Genomic DNA, 20528 nt, shown 5'->3' with positions numbered 1-20528 from the left:
TTACTTTAATACTGAAAGCTGCTGCTAAGCATTTTATAATGCCCCGAGAAAGACGATGCTTACACGTTAAGCCACTTTGTTCGATACGATCCTACCTGCGTATGTACACTGCGTTACGTATTTACATACATGTCATATGAACAACGATTAGTTTACACAGAATTCGACCACTTTACAAGGCTACGAAGAAAAATGATTGCTTCCACAAATTCTCTCTACTCGTAATCATCGAATACGATTATTTGTTTAACGATGAAGATGAAAAATGTTGAAACCGTGTATACTGTTGAATCTTCCCCAAGAATGATATTCGGTATAATAGAGAACTATAGAAGTAGAAGATTTACCTGTAAGTGTTCAGGTAGATTTCAAAGAGTCTGTTAAAAATGGTGCCCTCGTGGATTACGAATCCTGTGGCTAAGATGTCCGAGATAGCAAAGGAATATTCGAGCAACCCCAATGGGGACCATTAGGGAGCCGAAAGCGGTTGGGCCAGTCGCGTATCTGCATCCTTTTCTGTCCACCATTGAACCCTCTTTCTCTGTCTTCTTTTCTTTCTCTTCCTTTCCCTTCCTCGATCATCTTTTTTTCTCTCTCCCTCTCTGTTGGTCGGTCTTTTTCTTCTCTCCTTTTTCCACTCTTTCTCGATGGGTCCACGGGAGAGGAAGACGGGGGATGGCCGGCCGGTCAAGCCACATTCCGTTGGCCAACCGACTCCTTGGAACCCTTCCTCCCCCTCTTTGGTAGACGGTTCTCTTCGTATAAACGTTCTCGCCTCCTTATGAACCACCACGATATGTGGTCGCAAGAGTGCCAATATTATTTCGACTATGCAACCTTGCAACCAACGCAATTGGTAATTCAAAAATCAAATAGGAGTAATAAGACAGGTCTCTGATAATAATCGTTAAAGAAAGCAAGGAAACTATTCAGCTAAAGGTTACAGGCAGATCAAAACAATTTTCTTTAACTTCTCATACTCGAATATATATTTTTTTCTTCCAGATAAACGATCAAGAAAATGATGCTAACCTTTCTTTCTTCGATATTTTCTTTTATTTTATTTTCTTTCTTTTTTACCGAACAAATGATCAAGAAAATTATCTTAACCATCTCCTCGAATCTTTTCTTTTGAGAGAGGGAAAGAGAGAGAGATTGATCAAGGAAATTGTTCTAACCTCTCTTTCACTAATACGTTTTTTTCGAAACTGACGATCAAGAAAATTATCTTAACCTTTCTTTCTTCGATGTTTTTGCGAGATAGATAATCAAGAAAATTGTCCTCTCCTCCTCTAATACGTTTTTCTCTTTTCATTCAAAAGCGCCGACCAAGAGAATTGTCTCAACTTCTTTCTATCTCGATTATATTTTTTACCGATAAAAAATGAAGAAAGTTTTCTTGACTTTTCCCTCTCCCTTTCCGAAAGAACAAAAAAAAAGAAAAAACAAGATGGCGGAAGGAAATATTCCAACCTCACTTTCTCGTGGATCATTTTTTATTTTTTCTGAAAAGATATATGAAAATAAAATTGTCGTATAACGTAAAAGGAGAATACATTTACGGTCCGTTAGTCTTAGATGACATCGCGGGAGGGATAAGCTTAATTTATTTCAAACAATGCGACTCTCACGATCGGCGTCACGCACGAAGTATATCCGTTTTTGGACGATAGATTAAATCGAAGATCGGCAGGTTAACGTAATCCGATAGGGTTATAAAGAGTCTCTATCTTTCTCTTTCTTTCTTTCTTTTTTACTCTCTGTCTGCATTTTAGATCGGCCGATAAAAGAGCTGCTTAGTTCAAAGTGGTATAACTGTAAAGCGAGTCCGGTGAAATCGAGCTACGGCCTCGTTCGTTCCATCGAATTTGTACGTCATTGTAAATGGATCTTTTCGCGCATGCGTACTTCCACACGTATATATATATATACTATGCCAAATACATATAACGATAGATATAGAGGTATCACGATAGACTAATGTTCTCTCCTTCCTCCTACGATTTGCATAGAAACGAGAGAGAATTTTTGTCGTTCCTCTATCTGACCCGGATCTTTATTAACGCGTACATTCTCTGATGTAGTCTATTCAAGATCACCAGCCAAGGCTCGTATAGACCGCGAGTGATCAAATCGCTTCGATAATTTCGAAGCGGCGATCACTCTTCTCCGCATTTAAACTAATAAATAATACATCCGGCGCCGGTATGATTTATCGAAGAATTCGCCTCCAACGTTTCCTTCGAGCCTTAAGTGCTGATGTACTCGCGTTAAATCCGAATACCGGCTTTCCCTCTTTCTTTCTTTCTTTCTTTCTTTATTTCTCTCTCTCTCTCTTTCTCTCTCTCTTTGCGAATACACTTTTATATCTTTTATAAGCACGCGCACGCATATATTACGGTCGCGAGCGCGCGCGGACAGGCGGGCGTCCGTACATATGTGTGTGTGTATATTAGTAAGATATAGAGATACAAAAATATTTCAAGTCCGGTTTGGAAAAGTTCAAAATCCTTCGAAAGATAATTCTCTACTCGAGGAGACTCGATTTAATTATCGATAATCTTTCATATAGGATATAATTATACGATATGTCTTAAGCGGTGTAGTAATGTTAACAGAAATGTTCGAATTCTTCTTTGATGAAAAAAAATAATGTAGAATAATGAAAAATCTTGTTCCTTAAAGGTGTCAATGACAGAGGTATAGGTTAAGGCCCTTGTGAAGGTTCCAGAGATTTCTCTCTCTCTATATATATGTTATATGTATATACATATACATATATTTCTCTTGTTCTTTTTCTTCCCTGAAGGAGAAGAGATCGCCCACGCCAGGGCCTTAGCTGGGGTCTGTAGTTGTAGCTGTAAGGATCGCGACGTAAAAGTCAGGTTCAAATCTGTGGCCTCCGCCACTTCTTGAGCTCCCTCTTCCATCGGCTGGAGTCCAGCACCTCTCCCTTTTTCTGCTCGTCGTCCACCCGCGATCTTTGCCTTCTCATTCCTCTTCTCTCTGACTTCTCATCTCGTCTGTTTCCTCTCCCTCTACTCTCTCTTCTTTCTCTCTCTCTTTGCCCGCCCCCGAGGGCTCTGGACTTGTCGAGACGAGCCACGTCGAGGAGACCAAAGAATGCATAGAAGCATGCCATGGAAGCCGGTTGGCTCGACGACCAACAGATACTAAGAGAGAGAGAGAGAGAGAGAGAGAGAGAAAGAGAGAGAGAAAGAGAGAGAGAACACTTACCGAGTTTATTTAATCTTCTTGACTATTATCATTGCATGGAATAAGATTAAAGTTAGATATAACAATGAAATTAGCAAGTAAAACTAAAAGATCATTTTCAAAGAAGTATATATATATATATATATATCATGTACTATGTATATTTGAAAAGAAAGAAATAAAGAAGGAGAGAAAATGTTGAAACAGCGGCTCCTGCTCCTCCTCATGAGGCAAGCTTCTACGGGGAAAGGGGCCTTCCGACAGCAAGACTGGTGGAGAGGACGAGAAGTGACCGGATGGCCTTGGTCTCGAGACTCGGTTAGTTACCGTGCGGCCGACTATAACCGGCCGTGCCACAGGGTGGTATCTCCGATTTCGACCGCTTTTTGAGACGACCGACCCCGCCACAGCACCAGAAGCGACTGGAGAAGGAGAAAGAAAAGAGAGAGAAAGAGAGAACACGATCGAAAGGGACGACAACGGCTTGCTTGCTTCTCCTTCCCTCGTGTACGCGATTCCTTCTTCTCGATGCTCCCGAACGCTCCAACTATCTCTTCTGAGTCGTTGAGAGAGACTCGGAGAACCGGATTGATCAAAATTTCTCTTTCTATCTCGTCTTGATTCATTTCACCAATCAAATTTATCGTTTTATTTCTATATGATAATCGATCAAATGTATAATTGTAAAATAATATTTTCTATCTTGAAACCCCCTCCCCCCCCTCCCCCCTCCCCCCCTGCTATCGCATAATTTTGTTGAAAATCGTTAAACCCTATATAAGATTTCCTTCTTGGTCTTCGATACTCGTATAAAGGAGGAATGAATGGCCTGCTTACTTATACCCAGCATTGCTCGTTGTTGCTCAACAGGGGCGACTCGCGGAGAACCCGTGCAAGAAAGTATGCCTGTAACGTGTAACAGGGTACATAGCAGTATCTCTTTGGTACAGACTCTTATACCAAGCTAATAATTATCCCATGAGTTTGCGAAATAACGTTCACTGTGTTCACTGGCCGATGTTTTGCCAGCCAGGATGCTTTTTCGCCGCCATTAATTATAAACGAACGCGTCTTTATTCTTGCTGCTCGTTAAAAGCGTTTAATCAGTGTACTACTACTACTACTACTTGCTATTTAATCAGTTTCCTTAACTCGAACTACTTTTATTTCTTCTTCTTCTTGTGTTTTTTTCTTCCTTGATCAAACGAGATAAGATTTATATTCTTATATGAAATGTCGAGATGAAATCTGGTGCTCTAGTCACTACGTGTTCAAAATCAAGATAAGAGAGAGCACCATCGCCATCAATGTCACTTTCCTCTAAAACTTTTTGACACACAGTGTCTACTTCTTCGCTAGTTAGACCACTTTGAACAAGTTGTCGACAGGTGCGTTCTAAATCACCGACACCCAGCACACCATCCTCGTCGAAATCTATCGGAGAAAATTAAAACTTTGTTGGATTTATTATTACATATTTATCATTTATTTCTACTCGATCATTATAATTATATAGATGTCGTTGTCCTTGAAAATATGTACGAAATAAATACGATTTTGATTACGTCACGATCTTTATTATGAGTCATTTGAAAAACCTAGATTTGATATTAAAATTCTATGAAATCCGGTTTGGTAACTGAATGTTAAGAAAGCATTTGTTTCATTTCAAGTTGGCAAGAACAACGACATCGACCTCGAAGTACTCTCACGATCCGTCTGTCCTTTCGTTAGTCCGGTTCATGTACTTGGCCGTACCGTAAATCTTAAAGGCGTAAAAGACCTTCAGATCCCGCGGTGCCTGCTCCGAGAAGACAGACATCATCTCGAGGAAATCTTCGAAACAAATACCTTCGGTGTCTTCTGATTGTTGCCTTCTATTACTTTTTGTGAACACTTCAGAAATTCGTTCTCTAAATGGATTTTCCTAAAGAGAGAAAGAACAAAAAAAAAAAAGGAGGAAGGTAAAAAATAACTGGTTTTACAACTTCTTGTTATTGTACCGGATAAATTCGTTTTTAATAGCACGAATATATTTAATACGAACCTTGAGTTCGGGAATACGCGCAAGACAAGACAGTGGTAAGCGTAAAGTTGATGCTTCCTGTGACGTCATCGTACGTGGGACCATTCCAGGATCACCCATCTCTCGGAAACGTTTAAATATCCTAGAAAAAAATAAGAAAAATATGTAAATGTGATAAAAATGATTAGAGCAGGGTTACCTTAAAATTTCTTTGCGCGTAAAAAATGTACAATCTTGATAATCTTCCAATTGGTCTTCGGAGAACGTGGCTACCTTATTCCCCATAGTTTTGCTTTTGAAATTTATTCTCTTGTCAAGTATTTCAAAGAACAAATGAAAAACTAAACGAACGAAGTAAGAAAGTGGTAACTTTCTTGAAAAAATCCAACGAACGAAGCTTTTTCTGCGATGTATTTTAACGTGACTGAAGAAGAAGTTGTTAGTGGACTTTTACGTACTGGGATGTTCGATAGGGTATTATATAGCCTTACTAGGGTGTGTCTTGCCACTCCCATCTTCACTGGGGTCGATTTGTTATAGAGGATCATATTTTAAGATATATTTAAGATAACGCATTACGAGATTCTGTATATACGTATGCCCATATACGAGTGTTTTAACGAAAGGACTCGTTTTTACGATAAAAACAACATGTTTTGTTGTTCGGTTTTTAAAAAATGATGAAAATTAAATATTATAGGTGTATTACTTATGTATTAAATATAAATATACAAAATTAGCGATTTTATTAAACGCCTTAAATATAATGATCTTCATAGGCTTCTTTACGATCCAACAAATAATTGCAACAATCATGAAATTCATTTACATCAAGACCGGAGTCGATAAATGCATGAAACCTGTTAATACTTCGTACTCTCATTAATTGATTATGCAGAAGTTCAAACATCGATCCAAGATTTTTTCCAGTGTGTAATCCAGCCATTACTGGGACTGATCGTACTTCTACAGAAAAAAAAGTAATGTTGTAGAACAATAATGCATACGTTTTTTTGTTAAAATATTTTGGATTTACCTTCTCCGACTGGCCATCCCGCGATATCTCCGGTTTCCGTAACGTTATTGTTGAAAATTTTCGGATAAGGTTGTTTTATTTTGAGACTCGATTCTATGGTCGACAAATACGTTGCCGATGATTGATATATATAAGCTAAATAACACGTCATCATTTCGTGTACGGTCGAACATCTGTATGCAGGTTTGGACATTTGTTTCTTAGCCTTGTCCATCGGTCTTTTCAATCTATCTTCCGGTATTCCTCGCAATGCTATGCTTTGCATATTTTTATCTATTGATATATCACAACTAGGTGTTAAACTTGTCAATATAGAACCTTCATAATCGTCTAATACATCGATCAAATCTCGTTTTACCGCCATTGGAAATGGTAAACTTAAACTAGTTATTACCGCCTTCCCATTATAAGAGAGATCAGCGCATAAATCGGATAAAACTACATTCGCATATTCTTTACGTCTGTATCTTAAACTCAATGTATCCAATGCAGTTGCTAATATCGAACTGGTATGATATTTAAGTTCTAATTGGTAATTTAAGTTGTCAAAGTTTCGAGGAATGCCTATTTGGGGCCAACCACTTTGCCCACAACAAAGAGGACTAAAGAGCGATGAGTGTTCTTCTAGCTGTTGCCAACATAATGCTATGTTAATTGCTTTAATTATGTCTGATGTAGATGAATCGGTGTTTCGACCATCGATAGACGGAAATGTTATAATACTTTTGCCGTATTCGTCTCGTAAATGTTGAATACACGAGACACCAAGCCCAGAAAATCCATCTGTTGAGTCAACCAGTACCTGTTTTTTTTATATAATAATATAATACTTAATCTATGTTTTTGTAATTACTATTACATAATATACATTTTAAACTTACTTGAAAGCCTTGCATTAAATCGCATTCTTCTACATAAGCTCGTATTTTATCAGTGAAATCATCTGAAAATTGTTCCTTGTTCCATAAATTTCTACCATATGTATAAATATCAAACTGATGATCGCTAGAATTATATTCGTATTCTTTTATAGTGTTAACTGTTCTCGAATGAAATCTAGGCACCAAGTAGTCAACCCATGTGTTTACTGAATTTTCTAAATCAATTTCTTCCAATTGTGCTGCTTCTACTGATTTATCTAAACCTTCTATGAAGTCTGGTTTAGAACATGGATTTTCTTCTTTTATTTCTATGTTTTGTTCATCCCATAATAATGAAGATAATTCTTCGTGTTGTGGAATATCATACAAAGTTCCACTTTCTTTTAAGTAACCCATTGTTCCTTTCAAATCCACTAATAAAAGCCTGGGACAAAACGTTACTTGTTTCTAAACAACCAAATAAACAATAATCGAATTTATATATTTCATTTTGAATAAAGAGTAGCAAATTATGTTATTCCTTTAAAATTGTTCTGTTTCTTTACCTTGAAGTTTTCTCCTTCTCTGTATAATATATCATGATTTATTTCGGAAGGATTATTAGGATCATAAGAAAAATTGGTTTCCTAAAAAAATATACGAACATAAGTAAAACATTGATGAAATATTTTTAATTTAGAAATAAGATGAAAGTTTAGAAAATTGTAATAATACCTGAAGATTCCACCAATGGGTCCCAATAAAGTTGGAATAATGGCCTAATTGAATTGTTAATATTTCTCGTGTTGTCATTTTTGTATTAATTCTTTCTTTAAGAAATTGATGTAAAAAAGTTTGATAAATTAAATTTAATTACATTTGGTCATTGTAATTATTAAAATATTACTTTATAAGCAATTTGATATAACACCATAATTGTATTTATTACAAGTTGAACTATTTAAATTGTTTTCATATAACCTCACATCGATATACCCCTCGTATAAACCAACGTAGTTGTATGGCGAGAATTCTATAAGTGGACAAAATACTTATTTGTCTAGTTCTCACTAGAGTGCATACCAATCGCAATTATATATATCGTTATTATTGATATTTCAGAATTTATATTCCTAAATATAAACGCAAAGCAGCCTTATTTTAATTATTATAATTTCAATAATTCTATATTCTTTTTTTCTATCATCATATTAATTTGATATTTATTTATATTTCACTTTATTGAATATTAATTTGAATATTACATCTTTTTAATCTGAAATGTAAGGTATAACAATTATAAAATTTAATAAAATATATTATGTAAATATTTTATAAATTATATTATATGATCTTACGCAATTGAAGCGCTTCAAAATATCAAGTAAAAACGATTTAATTATTCTCATTTTTCGCGTTCTTCTTCCTTTTGCAACCTTGATCTCCTATATATTCAATATGTTATTTTACAGTTAGACATTTATTCTTGACAAACTAACAATTATTTCTTTACTCGCTTCTCTTCTCGATACTGTTTCAAACATTGTAGCCTTTTTTTGTTCATATTGTATCACCTAGATAGATAAAAAGAAATTAATATAATTGAATAACCGGAAACCTAAGTAAAAAAATACTAACATGTAAGCAGAAAGAAATAGTATGAACTTGCGGTATTTATGACAATTTATACATTGTTTCTATTCAGTCTTAGGTTTCACATAAAGATTATTGAAATTGTAAAAAGCAATTTAAACATTAAGACAATGCAATACGAAGCGCTCTTTCTTTTCTAGCTTCTCTGTTAAGTAACTTTTCTCTGTCTCTCTTTTTCAATGGTTTTTGCTTATAAATTCTAACATTTTTAACTGCATTGGTATCACCGGGCATAAAATGTGTTATTCTAGATTCTACTTCGCCAGGTTGTCCTAAACCTTTGCGATCCATTTTAAGTGTCGTTTTAATTGGATATTTAATTCCTTTACCGGATGGCCCAAGTCCCCCTTCCTCATCCCAACCAGTATTTAAAAGCATTTGATAACCTTTATTTTGTTTCGATATACCGTATATTGCATTTGGCAGTTTTGGTTTGGTATTAAAAATATGTAAAGTAGAAGCTTCGTGCTTTTTCACCGTCGTCTCTCGAAAATTTCTTTTACATACATCGCAATAAAAATGCGTATTTTCTTGCAATTTGTCTTTGACATTATCCTCGTCGTTACATATGCTTTCCTTAGAATTTTTCAATATTTCTGTTAATTCTAATTTATCCGTTGGAGTTTTAATATTTGTTAGATCATGTTTCTTCCTCAGCAAAGCAACTATATTCAAATGATTTCTTTTCAAAGCTAATTGCGCCGCTGTAAGACCTGACTTTTCTTTTATTCTTCTGTTCGCCCCTAATTGTAACAAAAATTCAATCACTTCTAAATGACCGCAATAAGCAGCCGACATTAGAGGAGTCCAACCAAAGTCGTCCGATACATTAACATTCTCCACTGTAATATGTTTCTGTAAAAATTTTAAATCCTTCTGTTCCACTGCTTTCAATATGGCATTGATCGTAACTTTTATGACTGTATTATCAGTCGCATGAGTTTTTTTCTGTTGAACCGAATCCAATAGCGATTTTGTATGCAAGATGCTCTGTGCATTACTATTTTTCAGTCTTAGAGATGTAGGTTTTTTCGTCGCAATTATTTCACCCTCTTGTTTGATTATTTCTTCGTAAGCTAATCGTGCTTCGTCACCTTGAAAATTTAAGTCGTAATTGTTTTTTTCTGGTAATATTTCACGAGATTCATTGGAACCTCTTATAAAAGCTTTCCATAAAATTCCTATGGACGTTTTCTCCATATTATCATTAAAATATCATCACTAAGCACTTTTTAAATCTAAATTTGAATAATTTAGTATAAAGGCTTTTCAATACATTCAATATTTTCTTATCAGTCTTTTATTTATGTTTTTCTTTTAATGGATGAAATAAATATAGCTCCTTCCTATCTCACTGTATTTGTATTTACATCTGTAACAACAATTTTGGTTATATTTAATAAAAATAATATCCACACATGCAATATAATTAAATTTTAAATTATATAGAAACGTATTTTATAAAAAACTTAAACAAAACATCGATAAATTGACAGATGTTAGAGGAAAATTTAAGTTATGCCAATGTAGGTTAACCTACAGGTTATAATATTAGTAAAACATATACCTTTCTATCTGCATGTTGATTTTATTAAGACATACGAATAATATAGAATAATATTCGTAAAATAAACATTTCACTTTGACAGTAAGAAATAAAAAGTTATAAAATTTTTTCTACTAACCGATAAACGTACATATACGTCTGTATTATTTTCAGCGTGAAGTAAATTTGAGGGGTTGCAACAACCAATCAGAGTGCTCCAATGATCAATCAATCGCGAAGATCATATGTGAAAAAGAAAATAATATTACAATCAATTTATTTATTATTATAGTCGATTCAATTACTTATGAAATAACATAATATCGATCACGTGATCGGCTAATAAGAATTTCAATTTTTAAATTCCAAATTGGAAATTTGCGCCTATCGAAATTTCATATTAAAATTATATCGTGTTTGTAATGAATTTATATTTAAATAAATAAATTTATAACTGGAAAAATGATTTAAGTCTAATAAGATAAAGAAAAACTATGTTAACTTAATACTTACATCTATGTCTTCTAGAATTTCACATTTTTATTGTAAGACACATATTCATGTACGCGATAAGTTTTATTTTAACCCTAAACCTGTATTTTTGGAAGAAAGTGTTTGATTAAATTGAAGTTTGTATTAGTTGGCAATACTGTTTGTAGTAATGTGTCAAAACTGTGTTGTTATGTGTCAAAGTATGTAAAAAAAGTGTACAATTAAAAGAAAAAGAATAGTATATAGTATAATTAATGTATTTAGTCGAATGATATAGATTTATATTTAAATTTGTAATAGTAATAAACAATTTTGTAACTAATGATGATTGAATCGTCATCGTGGAATTCGAAAAAAGATGAAACCATATACAAAGCTGCCGGCTCCATGCTATTACGAAAGTATGGACAATTTTTTGAAACACTGGCCGATAGATTTTGGTTAAATGATTCGACATTGGAATATTTTATGGAAGGTCCTATTAGACTTGTCTATCAAACTGTCGAAGATGTCAGCATTATATCATTGGTAGAAATGGAAAGCAAAGATTTGTCTAAGCTACTAGCTGCTGTTGCAGGAACATGTAGAGAAATAAGACTGCTAAAAAAAGAAGCTAATACTTTCTATGCTAAACTCTTTGCGCTAAGCGAAAAGAGTCTGGACAACGAACTAAAAAACGCTGCTAGCTTTTTATCAGATCTTCAATCTTTATCAACTTTTGTAAATAGAATAATGACAGTTTTACAATTAACTACGCAACAGCTATGCAGTTTGGCCAGAGGATCCCATGAGATATATTTGCCTGCTTTGATAGAACACTTCATCGATTTGTTTGTACTTCTTGTAATATTTGACGAAATTATCGATGCGCACCCGTGGATATCGGGTTATTGTACTAAGTACAAGATGAATATATCTTTCGTAAGGTGTAATATGAAACAGTTTGAAATATCTGAAACTAAACTTAATATGCTTGATAAATTGCTCAAAGATTTGAAGGAACAGTTGTTGGGGAAAACTGTGTTTTTTAAAGCACTCGAATATGTAATGGATGTAAATAAAGGTCTGATTATGAACGATCAAATTGTTAATTATTTGAAAAACTTGATGTCAGACGTCGAGAGTAAATCTAACGACAATGCTGCATTGAATAAAAATTGGATTAGAGCTAACGTCGGTGTCGTCGTAGTAACTAAATTATTTGGAATCTGTGATAAGAAATTAGTTAAGCGGATAAACGAAACTAACAAAAAGTTTTACGCTGTAACATTATTTAGAAATATCATTTGGATACCCAGTAAATTTTTACATGAATTCTTACCAAAGGAAGTTGGAAGTGCTGTTAGTTCACAAATAGGTACAAAAATTCTTTTAAACAGAACACAAAAATTATCTGTTACCATTAATGTTTTAATAAATAAAGCTATGACGTGGTGCTTAGAGATGCAGAACATTTTAAAGAAAGGTAGTCTTCAAATTTCTGACATAGGAGACAAGCGTATATTACTTACTGATATAATAACGTTATTTGGACAAATTAAAGAAATTATATCTTTTATAACTAATCTGCACGCTAATCTGGCCAAACCTATGAATCGTAACACGGTTAAACATATTTGTAAACTTATAGAAATACAGAAATCTCTTCAAACATGGTTTTATATATTGGGTCCAGTTGTGGTGCGATCACAAGATCAAGTCTTACAATATCTCAGTTATTATATTTTAGTCATACTCGTAACAGCTAGAAAAGGCTTGATTCAAAAAGATAGAGGCTATAGCAAAGAAAGACTTGATGCATTATCGTTAATAGGACTAAGTATACGCCTAATGAGTGGCCCTATTAGCGCCGATGGAAGATTAATAGTCAGATGTGCACTTGCGTGTGCCAGTCAATTGACGGAAACTTTCAAAGATGAGGATATAATAAAACTCAAATTTTTGTTAGATAATTATGATATCTTTGCAGAACTTCAAGACAATGTTGATGAACTTTGCGATTATTCGGTATTGTTTCATCATAGGAAAATGATACCCGCATATCTTTCTTCTATTATTCAAGAAAATATCAACATCAGTCATCTGGCAAATTTTTTTGGTGCATTTGATAACGTTATAGATCAAGAAGAATTATCTGACACGAATGAACAACTAATTAAAGATTTAAGAGAAGATTTACTTAAAACGGTATTAGAACCAGCTTGTCGTGAAATTGAAACAAGCCTACGACTTCACGTATATGCACACTTGGAATTGGATTTCCGTATTCCGATTTTGGAGGGTGTTAAAGATGGTGGAAGAATAGTACATTCATTGCCATTACCTTTAGTTGATACTATGATATATGCTAAAAGGTTTGTCGAACATTATCTAGATGATATGTTTTATAATCTCACGACAGTGGCATTGCATGATTGGAAAACTTATAGAACTATGCATGCTCTGGCTAAGTACAAATTAAATCTCGATACTGTACAAAATCATTTGCCTACGCAAACTTTGGAGCAAGGTGTAGATGCTTTGGAAATTATGAGAAATATCCATGTCTTTGTATCCAAGTATTTATACAATTTGAATACGCAAACATTTATAGAACACACGAGTAACAATAAACATTTAAATACCATCGGTATTCGTCATATAGCCAATTCTATAAGAACTCACGGAACTGGTATTATGAGTACTACCGTCAATTTTGTCTATCAATTTCTTAGTGTTAAATTGCAAACATTTACGCAATTTATGTTCGATGAACAAATTAAATCCAGATTGATGCGAGATATAAGATTTATCAAATCTCAACGAGAAAGTGGAGCCATACCATACACCTACGAGAGAGCAGAAAAATTTCAAAAAGGAATAAGAAAATTGGGAATGACTCCCGATGGATTAAGTTACTTGGATCAATTTCGTCAATTGATAACTCATATTGGAAATGCTCTTGGATACGTACGATTGATTAGATCTGGTGGATTACATGCTAGCTCAAACGCGGTTTCGTTTCTACCGGATATTCGTTCGAATATGTCCTTTGAAACGATGTGTAAGAATTTAAATTATAACGAAACAACGCAGGCTGCGGCTAAACGTTTGGAGGATGACATTGGAAACTTGGTTCACAATTTTACGGAAGGCATGCATTATTTTAAATTACTCGTTGATGTATTCGTATCCACTTTTCGAGATCCTAAATGGCATCATTTGCAAAGATTCTACGCTATTGTACCACCGTTGACATTGAGTTTCGTCGACAATGCGGTATCAAATAAAGAAAAGATGTTTAAAAGAAATCAAACTGGTGGAGCTTTTACAGATGACGGTTTTGCAATGGGAGTGGCATATATAAATGCACTTCTTGATCAAAGCGCCGAATTAGATGCGTTGCATTGGTTTGAAACTGTTGAAAATCATATCAACGCTGAAAATAAAGACGATCGTGGCGATGAAAAGTTGCAACAAACCAGGGCACTAACTATGAAACGTTTAGGAGAAAGAAGTGCTGAATTTCAGTTATTGTATTATAGCCTTTCTGGTGCAAGGGTGTTCTTTAAACAACCGGACTCATAGTGAAGTTATTTGTTGCAATTGAAATACTTGAAATATTTCTAAAATCGATTTTACTCTGTTTCTTTAAAAGAAAATAAGATGACAATTAGTCTTAAGTTTTGATTGTTAAGTTTAACTCTCTCTTTCATATTTTATATATTTAGTTAAATAAAACCTTATAAGCAGCCACTGTATTATAACAATCTATTTCATAAAATTTTCAAACTTTATTTCAAACTATATTTGAATTTTGTATAATCCTTTACTATTCATCTTTTTAAAATAACTATATGATATATATATATATATATTTTTTTTTTCTCAGAGCATCTAGATTATTTCATATAACAAATAAAGTCAAGGTATTGATTAGCATTATAGGTTTAAATGAATTAGCATTATCGGCATTGCATCACTATCATTTATCTACACAAGTAATGTGTACATACCATACATTATATAATTCTTCTTTCATTCTTTTTTTTTCCCTTTTTTCATTTCTTTATCACATACAATCAAAGGCTTAGCTTGCTTGTTTGTTTTTTTAAATTAATATTCATCAAATCAGCATCACATTCAATTTATTTTTGTGTTTTTTCTAACAGATGCCAAGATATCTTTTAATTTGTAATGTATATTAGCTTATATAAACATACTACATTTATCAGTATCACTCCGTAATAGTCATTATGTAGATGGTGGCTAGATTGTATGACTAGACTATATTACATTTGGAGATTCCTAACTAGCTTTTTATCATTCTTGTAATAATATAACGTAAACAAGAATTATGACTACGAGTCACAACCAATTCATCATATTTTCCTTTTGTTTCCCAAAAAATAGTATTAACGTATGACTATTTCAATGTAACGCGCGATTAAATGGATATAAAATGATCATTTTCAATATATGGTATCAATAATATCTGACGTTCTATCTTGTATATCGAGTGATATTGTTCATAATGTCCGTATTTTGAAGAGACATTAAAAGCCACAATAAAAAATATAATAAATACAAGTTAAAATAATTAGAGAAAGTATTTTCAATATTGTAACCTTTCTACTAATTTTCATATAAATAAAACTTGTATAAACTTGTATAAACAGAAGATTCTTATTTCATATAAAACAATCTAGGTTTCAAAAATTGATTTACTTTTTAAATCAATCAGATCATTTTTCTAATATTAAGTCTTCTTTTTGAAATATTATTTATATCCATTATTATAAATAATATGGTACAATGTTTACCAAAACTAAAAATAGGATCTTAAATTTAATAATTTTGTTTTAAAAATTTTCATTATCGTAACGCTACAAATCTCCTCGTTTACGTAATTCATCTATCATTATTGTTATCATCAATGTGTGTACCATAGTGTACTATTTTAATAACTATTGTTAGTATTATGCGTATTCAACTGGATAAATTTAAAATTAATTCATTACTTTACGATACTACTATGTAATCTTCTTTTAATTAGCGTTATTCTATGATCTTCGCGAGTGTGATATATTTCACATTTAAATTTAATTATCCTACGCGAGAATTGATCATCGTATATCTATTATTTTCTCGTAAATTAAAACTAAACCTATTGCATAAGTTATACTATACAGATCACCTGCAAATATAACTGTAGTTTAATATTATTTATTGAAAGATATATGTATTTATATATCTCAAATGTTAGTTATGTATACGCTTGTCTTTTGGGTGGCAACTAGCAAGCTATAATGAAATAATTTTGTTTTTTCTCAAGAAGTATTATGTTTTTAAGTTATATGACTTTTAAGATTGCGGTCTAGACGATTCTTCCGGATCTAGAAGATCATCACACGATGCTGTCGGAGGTAATAATTGTCGTCCTCCTCGTTTCTTGCTACGTGTGAATACTTTTGTAAGTTGGGCGAACTTACGACGCGATACTGAAAAGATACGTTAGATTATGTTCTAAAGTATTAATTTGATAATATTCAACGTACCTTTACCCATATTTCTTAATCTTTCTTTAAACAAATCCTCATCATCATGGCCGCTTTGATTATTACACTTCTCCAAACTAGTACCTTGTAACTTTGAATCTGTAAAGAAATAAAATAATAGACAGTACTGCAAAGATATTAGAAATTATAATCGAAATGGTAAGATAAATCATTTGTACATTTTATATTACCATTTTCTAAAGTAGAAAGAAAGTCTTCGTTCCAACGTAGCTGCGCCATAAATTCTTCATCTTGGAGAAACATGGCAATTCTTTCGTCCTCCAACATTGAATTTTCTTGAGAATATACCCCGTCTAAGGTATCCTTCGATAATTGCTGAGGAAGTCTAAGAAATGTATCCGGTAATGGTCCTAATAATGGAGGTTGCCATTTATGAAGATGTTTTAATGATTTATTAGAATCCGATTTGGAAGATTTGGTAATGTTAGGAAATTCTTCACTTTGTTCTAATTCGCTTCTTATTTTTTCATTCTCGTTGTCTGTACTCATAGATAACAATTGGTCAATTGTTGTATCTACGGCACCTTGATTGGATCTTAGCACAGCCTAAGAAAAACATTTTATTATAAACAAAATAGGTCAATTCATTATAATGTATGTACGTTGAAATGTACATTCTTACTTCGATTACATCATCGTCCATTTGTGGAAACATATTTTTAAAATCAGCCATCGCCTGATAAAACTCCAGGGTGGTCTGCTGTTGTTGCTGCTGCTGCTGTTCGGTAGCCGATGCCATTGTTGAATAGTAATGAACCTGTTGAATTACAATGATAAATAATATAGGAAATTACATTATTTCTCAATTATAAGAGTTAATTATATTTATTCGTATTATTAAAGAGGACATTGTTACTCTAAATTTATCATTTGAAACATAACATTTCAGAAGCAATAACTCTTATCAATTAATGATTATAATTTTTGAAAAGTATTAACATTTTTTTATCGAGAAAGAAAATGATAATGTTATTGGCACAAAAGTTTGATACAATAACGATATCAAAATGTATTTTTTTTATAAAAGAAATTGAGAAAAAATTAGAGAAAAACAAGAAATATGATTACATCGAAAACAAACTCATATATCGTAAGTTCATAAATTACAAATGATAATGAATAGTTGACATTTGATGATAACGTACCTTCGAGCTAACTTTAACAGTAACACATAGCTGGATCAACGAAGATTCTGAAACGTAACAGCGGTAAAAGCATTGCCAATGCTTCTTACCGGCTTACGGATTTGTTTTACATCGCTAAATTGTTAATGTCGAAAAAAAATCAATTTTATTTAAAATCTTTTCTAACCGATAATTTGAAGAATTTTGATAGGCTTGATTTAAAAACGAAATATGTATTTATCTTTTAACAGAAACATCTGTCAACTGTCAAAATCTTGTTCTTTTCTCTCCTTCGTGTTGTTATAGATGGAAGACTACTCTTTTCTACGTAGTAACGTAAAATCTAAATATCAAAGGAGTGGGAGGACGCATTTATTAAGGTGGTATGCGACGGAAGTGAAGGTTATGTTTCGCCATATCGATACGCTCCACCGTTTTGATACGTCAATATTTTTCGCGGCAAATTCGAAATATTTGCGCTTTGGATAAATTGTAAACTCTCAAATAATCGATTAAATGTTAATATTATACGTAGAGAAAACATTTTTGCAATAAAATAATTTATACATATCGAATTATTGTGTTTTCAGAGGAAATGGTTGATTACAAAAAAAAAATAAAAATAAAAAATGGCTGAAGTATGACTTCCGTCGCACGAAGTTAGAAAATATTTCCATGATTTCTCTATTTTCAGTATTTCGTGGTCCTTCTGTAAGAAATCATATGATATTTTGATCCATTTAATTTTATAATTTGTAGTTTCTAAAACGAAGAGAATAATTAGTGTTTAAAATTAGTAATATAATTTATAATAGTAATTAGTAACATTGTAATAATAATAAAAAAATGAATTAAAATGGTGTACGAATACTAAAGCAAAAAAGGTTTAATCAATAAAATACTTTTAAATATATGTTGTATATTCTAACCCATATATTCACGTTCAATTAGTTTTAAACGATAATAATATGGATGACTGTATTCTTGATTTAAAGAAATTATTTTTTTGTTGTGCTCCAATAAATAATCTCGTACAAGTGGTGGGTAGAAAGAGATGATTATTTTTCATCTCAAGTCAAAATGTCAGATAATTCTTATGCTATTTTCTTCAGTTCCAGAAATTGAAAGAAAAAGAAAAAGTAATTAGTATTGACGTTCAAAAGAAAATTCTGGACAATACAGTGAATCATATTTTGATTAAACGATATCCTGTTAAATATTCCTATCAGAGAGCATTTACAAAGTTATTAATAGATGAGGTATAAATTTATACTTTTTATGTTTGAAAACAATTATTATTTGATCCTAGCGTTATTCTATTTTTTTTTTTAATTGCTTTTACAGTTAGATTCAAATGGTGAGGAGATTGACGATGACGTTTATTCTTTGTATTGTAATTTCATTTTGTTTCCTGGAAAGGATTTGCATTATCGTCACTTTTTACAAAAACATGGTGATTTAAAATTTATAACATTAAAAGAAAGTATAAATATCGTATCCAAAGGGACAACTGGTTTATGCGTTTGGCAGGTGCATTTAATATAAATTATTTAAAATTATATATTAAATGTTTATATGCATATATATAACAAATAATATATTACAAACATATAGGGTGCTTTACATCTGGCAGAATGGTCTTATAAAAATAGGAATCAATTTAGTGGGAAAAATATCTTAGAACTTGGATGTGGAGTTGGATTAACTGGTTTGAGTATTATCAATGCTTGTTCGCCCAAGCAATATGTATTTTCAGATTGCCATGAAAGTGTTTTAGATATTCTTTGTGAAAATGTGAGATTGAATTTACTACCCGTATTGCAAGACAAAGTATCTAATGAAATTTGTACGTTAAATGATAGGACGCAGTTACACATCAAATATAATCATTCGGATGTTAAAGTAATAGATTTGAAATGGGAAGATATAGAAAATTATACAAAGGAAGATCATACAGTTTACGACGTCATCTTAGGCGCGGATATTCTTTACGAAAGCACTTCGTTTTATTCATTAATTATTGGATTAAATAGTTTCTTAACGTCTAATAATTATGCCATCATTGCCGCGACTATTCGTAACGAAGACACTGTAAAAAAATTTCTCGATCAATTAGGTAAGTTTTAGTAATAAATTATAATAAATGTTACAAATTGAGAAAGTTTCGTTTTATTATTAATAATAATTTTCTTTACAGGAAAGCATGATCTTACCTACCTGGAATGTGACATACCAGAACAAACAATTTCAATCGAATCGAATCATGCACCTGTAAAGATACTGAAGGTATATAAAAAAAATTGCAATCAAATCGAATGAAAGTGTGTACGAGAAAATATTTTAACGCTCGAATATTACGTTCGTCTTCTTATCATAGCGATCAAGTAAGAAATATATATATTCATTTTTTATTAAACCATTAGTTAGATTTACTCCTAGTGTTTTTTTAATGGTAATCTTTCCTATTTATATAAATAACAAATCTTGCGTTAAAAATATTTATAAAAGTATTAAACGATAACTGACTTATTTGCTATTTTTTAATATAGCTAGTAATATTTAACAGTTAATATTTGTAAATAAACTCAAAACCATTTCCGCTTGTTATGGCGTTTGAGTTTCACTTCAGTCTCATCCACGTCCTTATCGGCATCTTTTTTAGATAATTTTTTAAACTTCTTCTCTTTGATTTTCTCCTTTATCTTACTTTTTTTCGTTTTAGTCGAATTAGGAGAATAATCATTGTTACTATTGGTAGCGTCGCTTTTGTTTCTAGCTGTATAGAAACATGAACGAACAATTATCATTTTTCATCTTTTCTACAAAATATTTATTTTACACTAATATTTGATTTATTCTTTAAAAATTGTTATCATTATACTTACCAGCAAATAATCCCATATGTTTGTTAATACTTTTATCTTCCTCAACTGCTCTTTTACGATCCATTTCTAAACATTCTACTATTTCGTTTCGCCTTTCTACGATTTCTACCAACCTGATGAACAAATTTATTT

The 20528-nt window shown here is 32.2% G+C and overlaps 6 protein-coding genes across 12 annotated transcripts in view; 1 reads left to right on the top strand and 5 right to left on the bottom strand.

Moving 5' to 3' along the window:
* Window positions 1–4349: 4349 nt before the first annotated feature.
* On the bottom strand, window positions 4350–5927 carry LOC106783876 (calcium and integrin-binding family member 3-like). Its single transcript, XM_014742817.1, has 4 exons — window positions 5442–5927; window positions 5264–5384; window positions 4975–5143; window positions 4350–4650 (listed from the first exon to the last, which is right to left on the bottom strand). Exons 1-4 carry the CDS (start codon window positions 5525–5527, stop codon window positions 4433–4435), a joined length of 594 nt encoding a protein of 197 aa, XP_014598303.1. The 5' UTR covers window positions 5528–5927; the 3' UTR covers window positions 4350–4432.
* A 31-nt stretch (window positions 5928–5958) lies between these two features.
* On the bottom strand, window positions 5959–8281 carry LOC106783875 (protein misato). 2 transcript variants are annotated; one of them, XM_014742815.1, is made up of 5 exons: window positions 7874–8281; window positions 7705–7785; window positions 7160–7606; window positions 6279–7080; window positions 5959–6208 (listed from the first exon to the last, which is right to left on the bottom strand). In XM_014742815.1, exons 1-5 carry the CDS (start codon window positions 7949–7951, stop codon window positions 6000–6002), a joined length of 1617 nt encoding a protein of 538 aa, XP_014598301.1. In that variant the 5' UTR covers window positions 7952–8281; the 3' UTR covers window positions 5959–5999. The 2 variants fall into 2 exon arrangements, with proteins under 2 accessions (XP_014598301.1, XP_014598302.1); XM_014742816.1 differs by having other exon boundaries at window positions 7160–7583; window positions 7874–8277.
* Window positions 8282–8389: 108 nt separating this feature from the next.
* Window positions 8390–10875, bottom strand: LOC106783871 (G patch domain and ankyrin repeat-containing protein 1 homolog). Of its 3 annotated transcripts, XM_014742809.1 has the most exons (5): window positions 10851–10874; window positions 10359–10552; window positions 8777–10163; window positions 8497–8712; window positions 8390–8414 (listed from the first exon to the last, which is right to left on the bottom strand). In XM_014742809.1, exon 3 carries the CDS (start codon window positions 9989–9991, stop codon window positions 8894–8896), a length of 1098 nt encoding a protein of 365 aa, XP_014598295.1. In that variant the 5' UTR covers window positions 9992–10163; window positions 10359–10552; window positions 10851–10874; the 3' UTR covers window positions 8390–8414; window positions 8497–8712; window positions 8777–8893. The 3 variants fall into 3 exon arrangements, with proteins under 3 accessions (XP_014598295.1, XP_014598296.1, XP_014598294.1); XM_014742810.1 differs by lacking the exon at window positions 8390–8414 and having other exon boundaries at window positions 8421–8712; window positions 10477–10552; window positions 10851–10875; XM_014742808.1 differs by lacking the exon at window positions 8390–8414 and having other exon boundaries at window positions 8421–8712.
* Window positions 10876–10952: 77 nt separating this feature from the next.
* On the top strand, window positions 10953–20036 carry LOC106783849 (WASH complex subunit 7). Its single transcript, XM_014742764.1, has 8 exons — window positions 10953–14395; window positions 14749–14809; window positions 16190–16234; window positions 18423–18551; window positions 18624–18770; window positions 18856–19041; window positions 19126–19627; window positions 19709–20036. Exons 1-8 carry the CDS (start codon window positions 11151–11153, stop codon window positions 19828–19830), a joined length of 4437 nt encoding a protein of 1478 aa, XP_014598250.1. The 5' UTR covers window positions 10953–11150; the 3' UTR covers window positions 19831–20036.
* Window positions 14779–17858, bottom strand: LOC106783874 (CUE domain-containing protein 1). The gene is made up of 5 exons (XM_014742814.1): window positions 17533–17858; window positions 17010–17144; window positions 16558–16933; window positions 16367–16465; window positions 14779–16309 (listed from the first exon to the last, which is right to left on the bottom strand). Exons 2-5 carry the CDS (start codon window positions 17124–17126, stop codon window positions 16173–16175), a joined length of 729 nt encoding a protein of 242 aa, XP_014598300.1. The 5' UTR covers window positions 17127–17144; window positions 17533–17858; the 3' UTR covers window positions 14779–16172.
* The window catches only part of LOC106783869 (MICAL-like protein 1), a 39327-nt gene continuing 38664 nt past the window's right edge, over window positions 19866–20528 (bottom strand). For 3 of the 4 annotated variants that reach the window (XM_014742795.1, XM_014742797.1, XM_014742798.1), the window contains 2 exons: window positions 20397–20509; window positions 19866–20287 (listed from right to left, as the gene is read on the bottom strand). In XM_014742795.1, coding sequence (XP_014598281.1) covers window positions 20097–20287; window positions 20397–20509 — 304 coding nt within the window. In that variant the 3' untranslated portion in view covers window positions 19866–20096. Of the gene's footprint in view, window positions 20331–20396; window positions 20510–20528 lie in introns of all 4 variants that reach the window. The other variant, XM_014742796.1, reaches the window with a different exon arrangement.

This window comes from Polistes canadensis, unplaced genomic scaffold (genome assembly GCF_001313835.1).
Source record: "Polistes canadensis isolate GaletaPanama2010 unplaced genomic scaffold, ASM131383v1 scaffold_27, whole genome shotgun sequence".
NCBI lineage: Eukaryota > Metazoa > Arthropoda > Insecta > Hymenoptera > Vespidae > Polistes > Polistes canadensis.
Note: the sequence above shows the minus strand (reverse complement) of the source record. Positions and strands in the feature narration are given on the sequence as shown.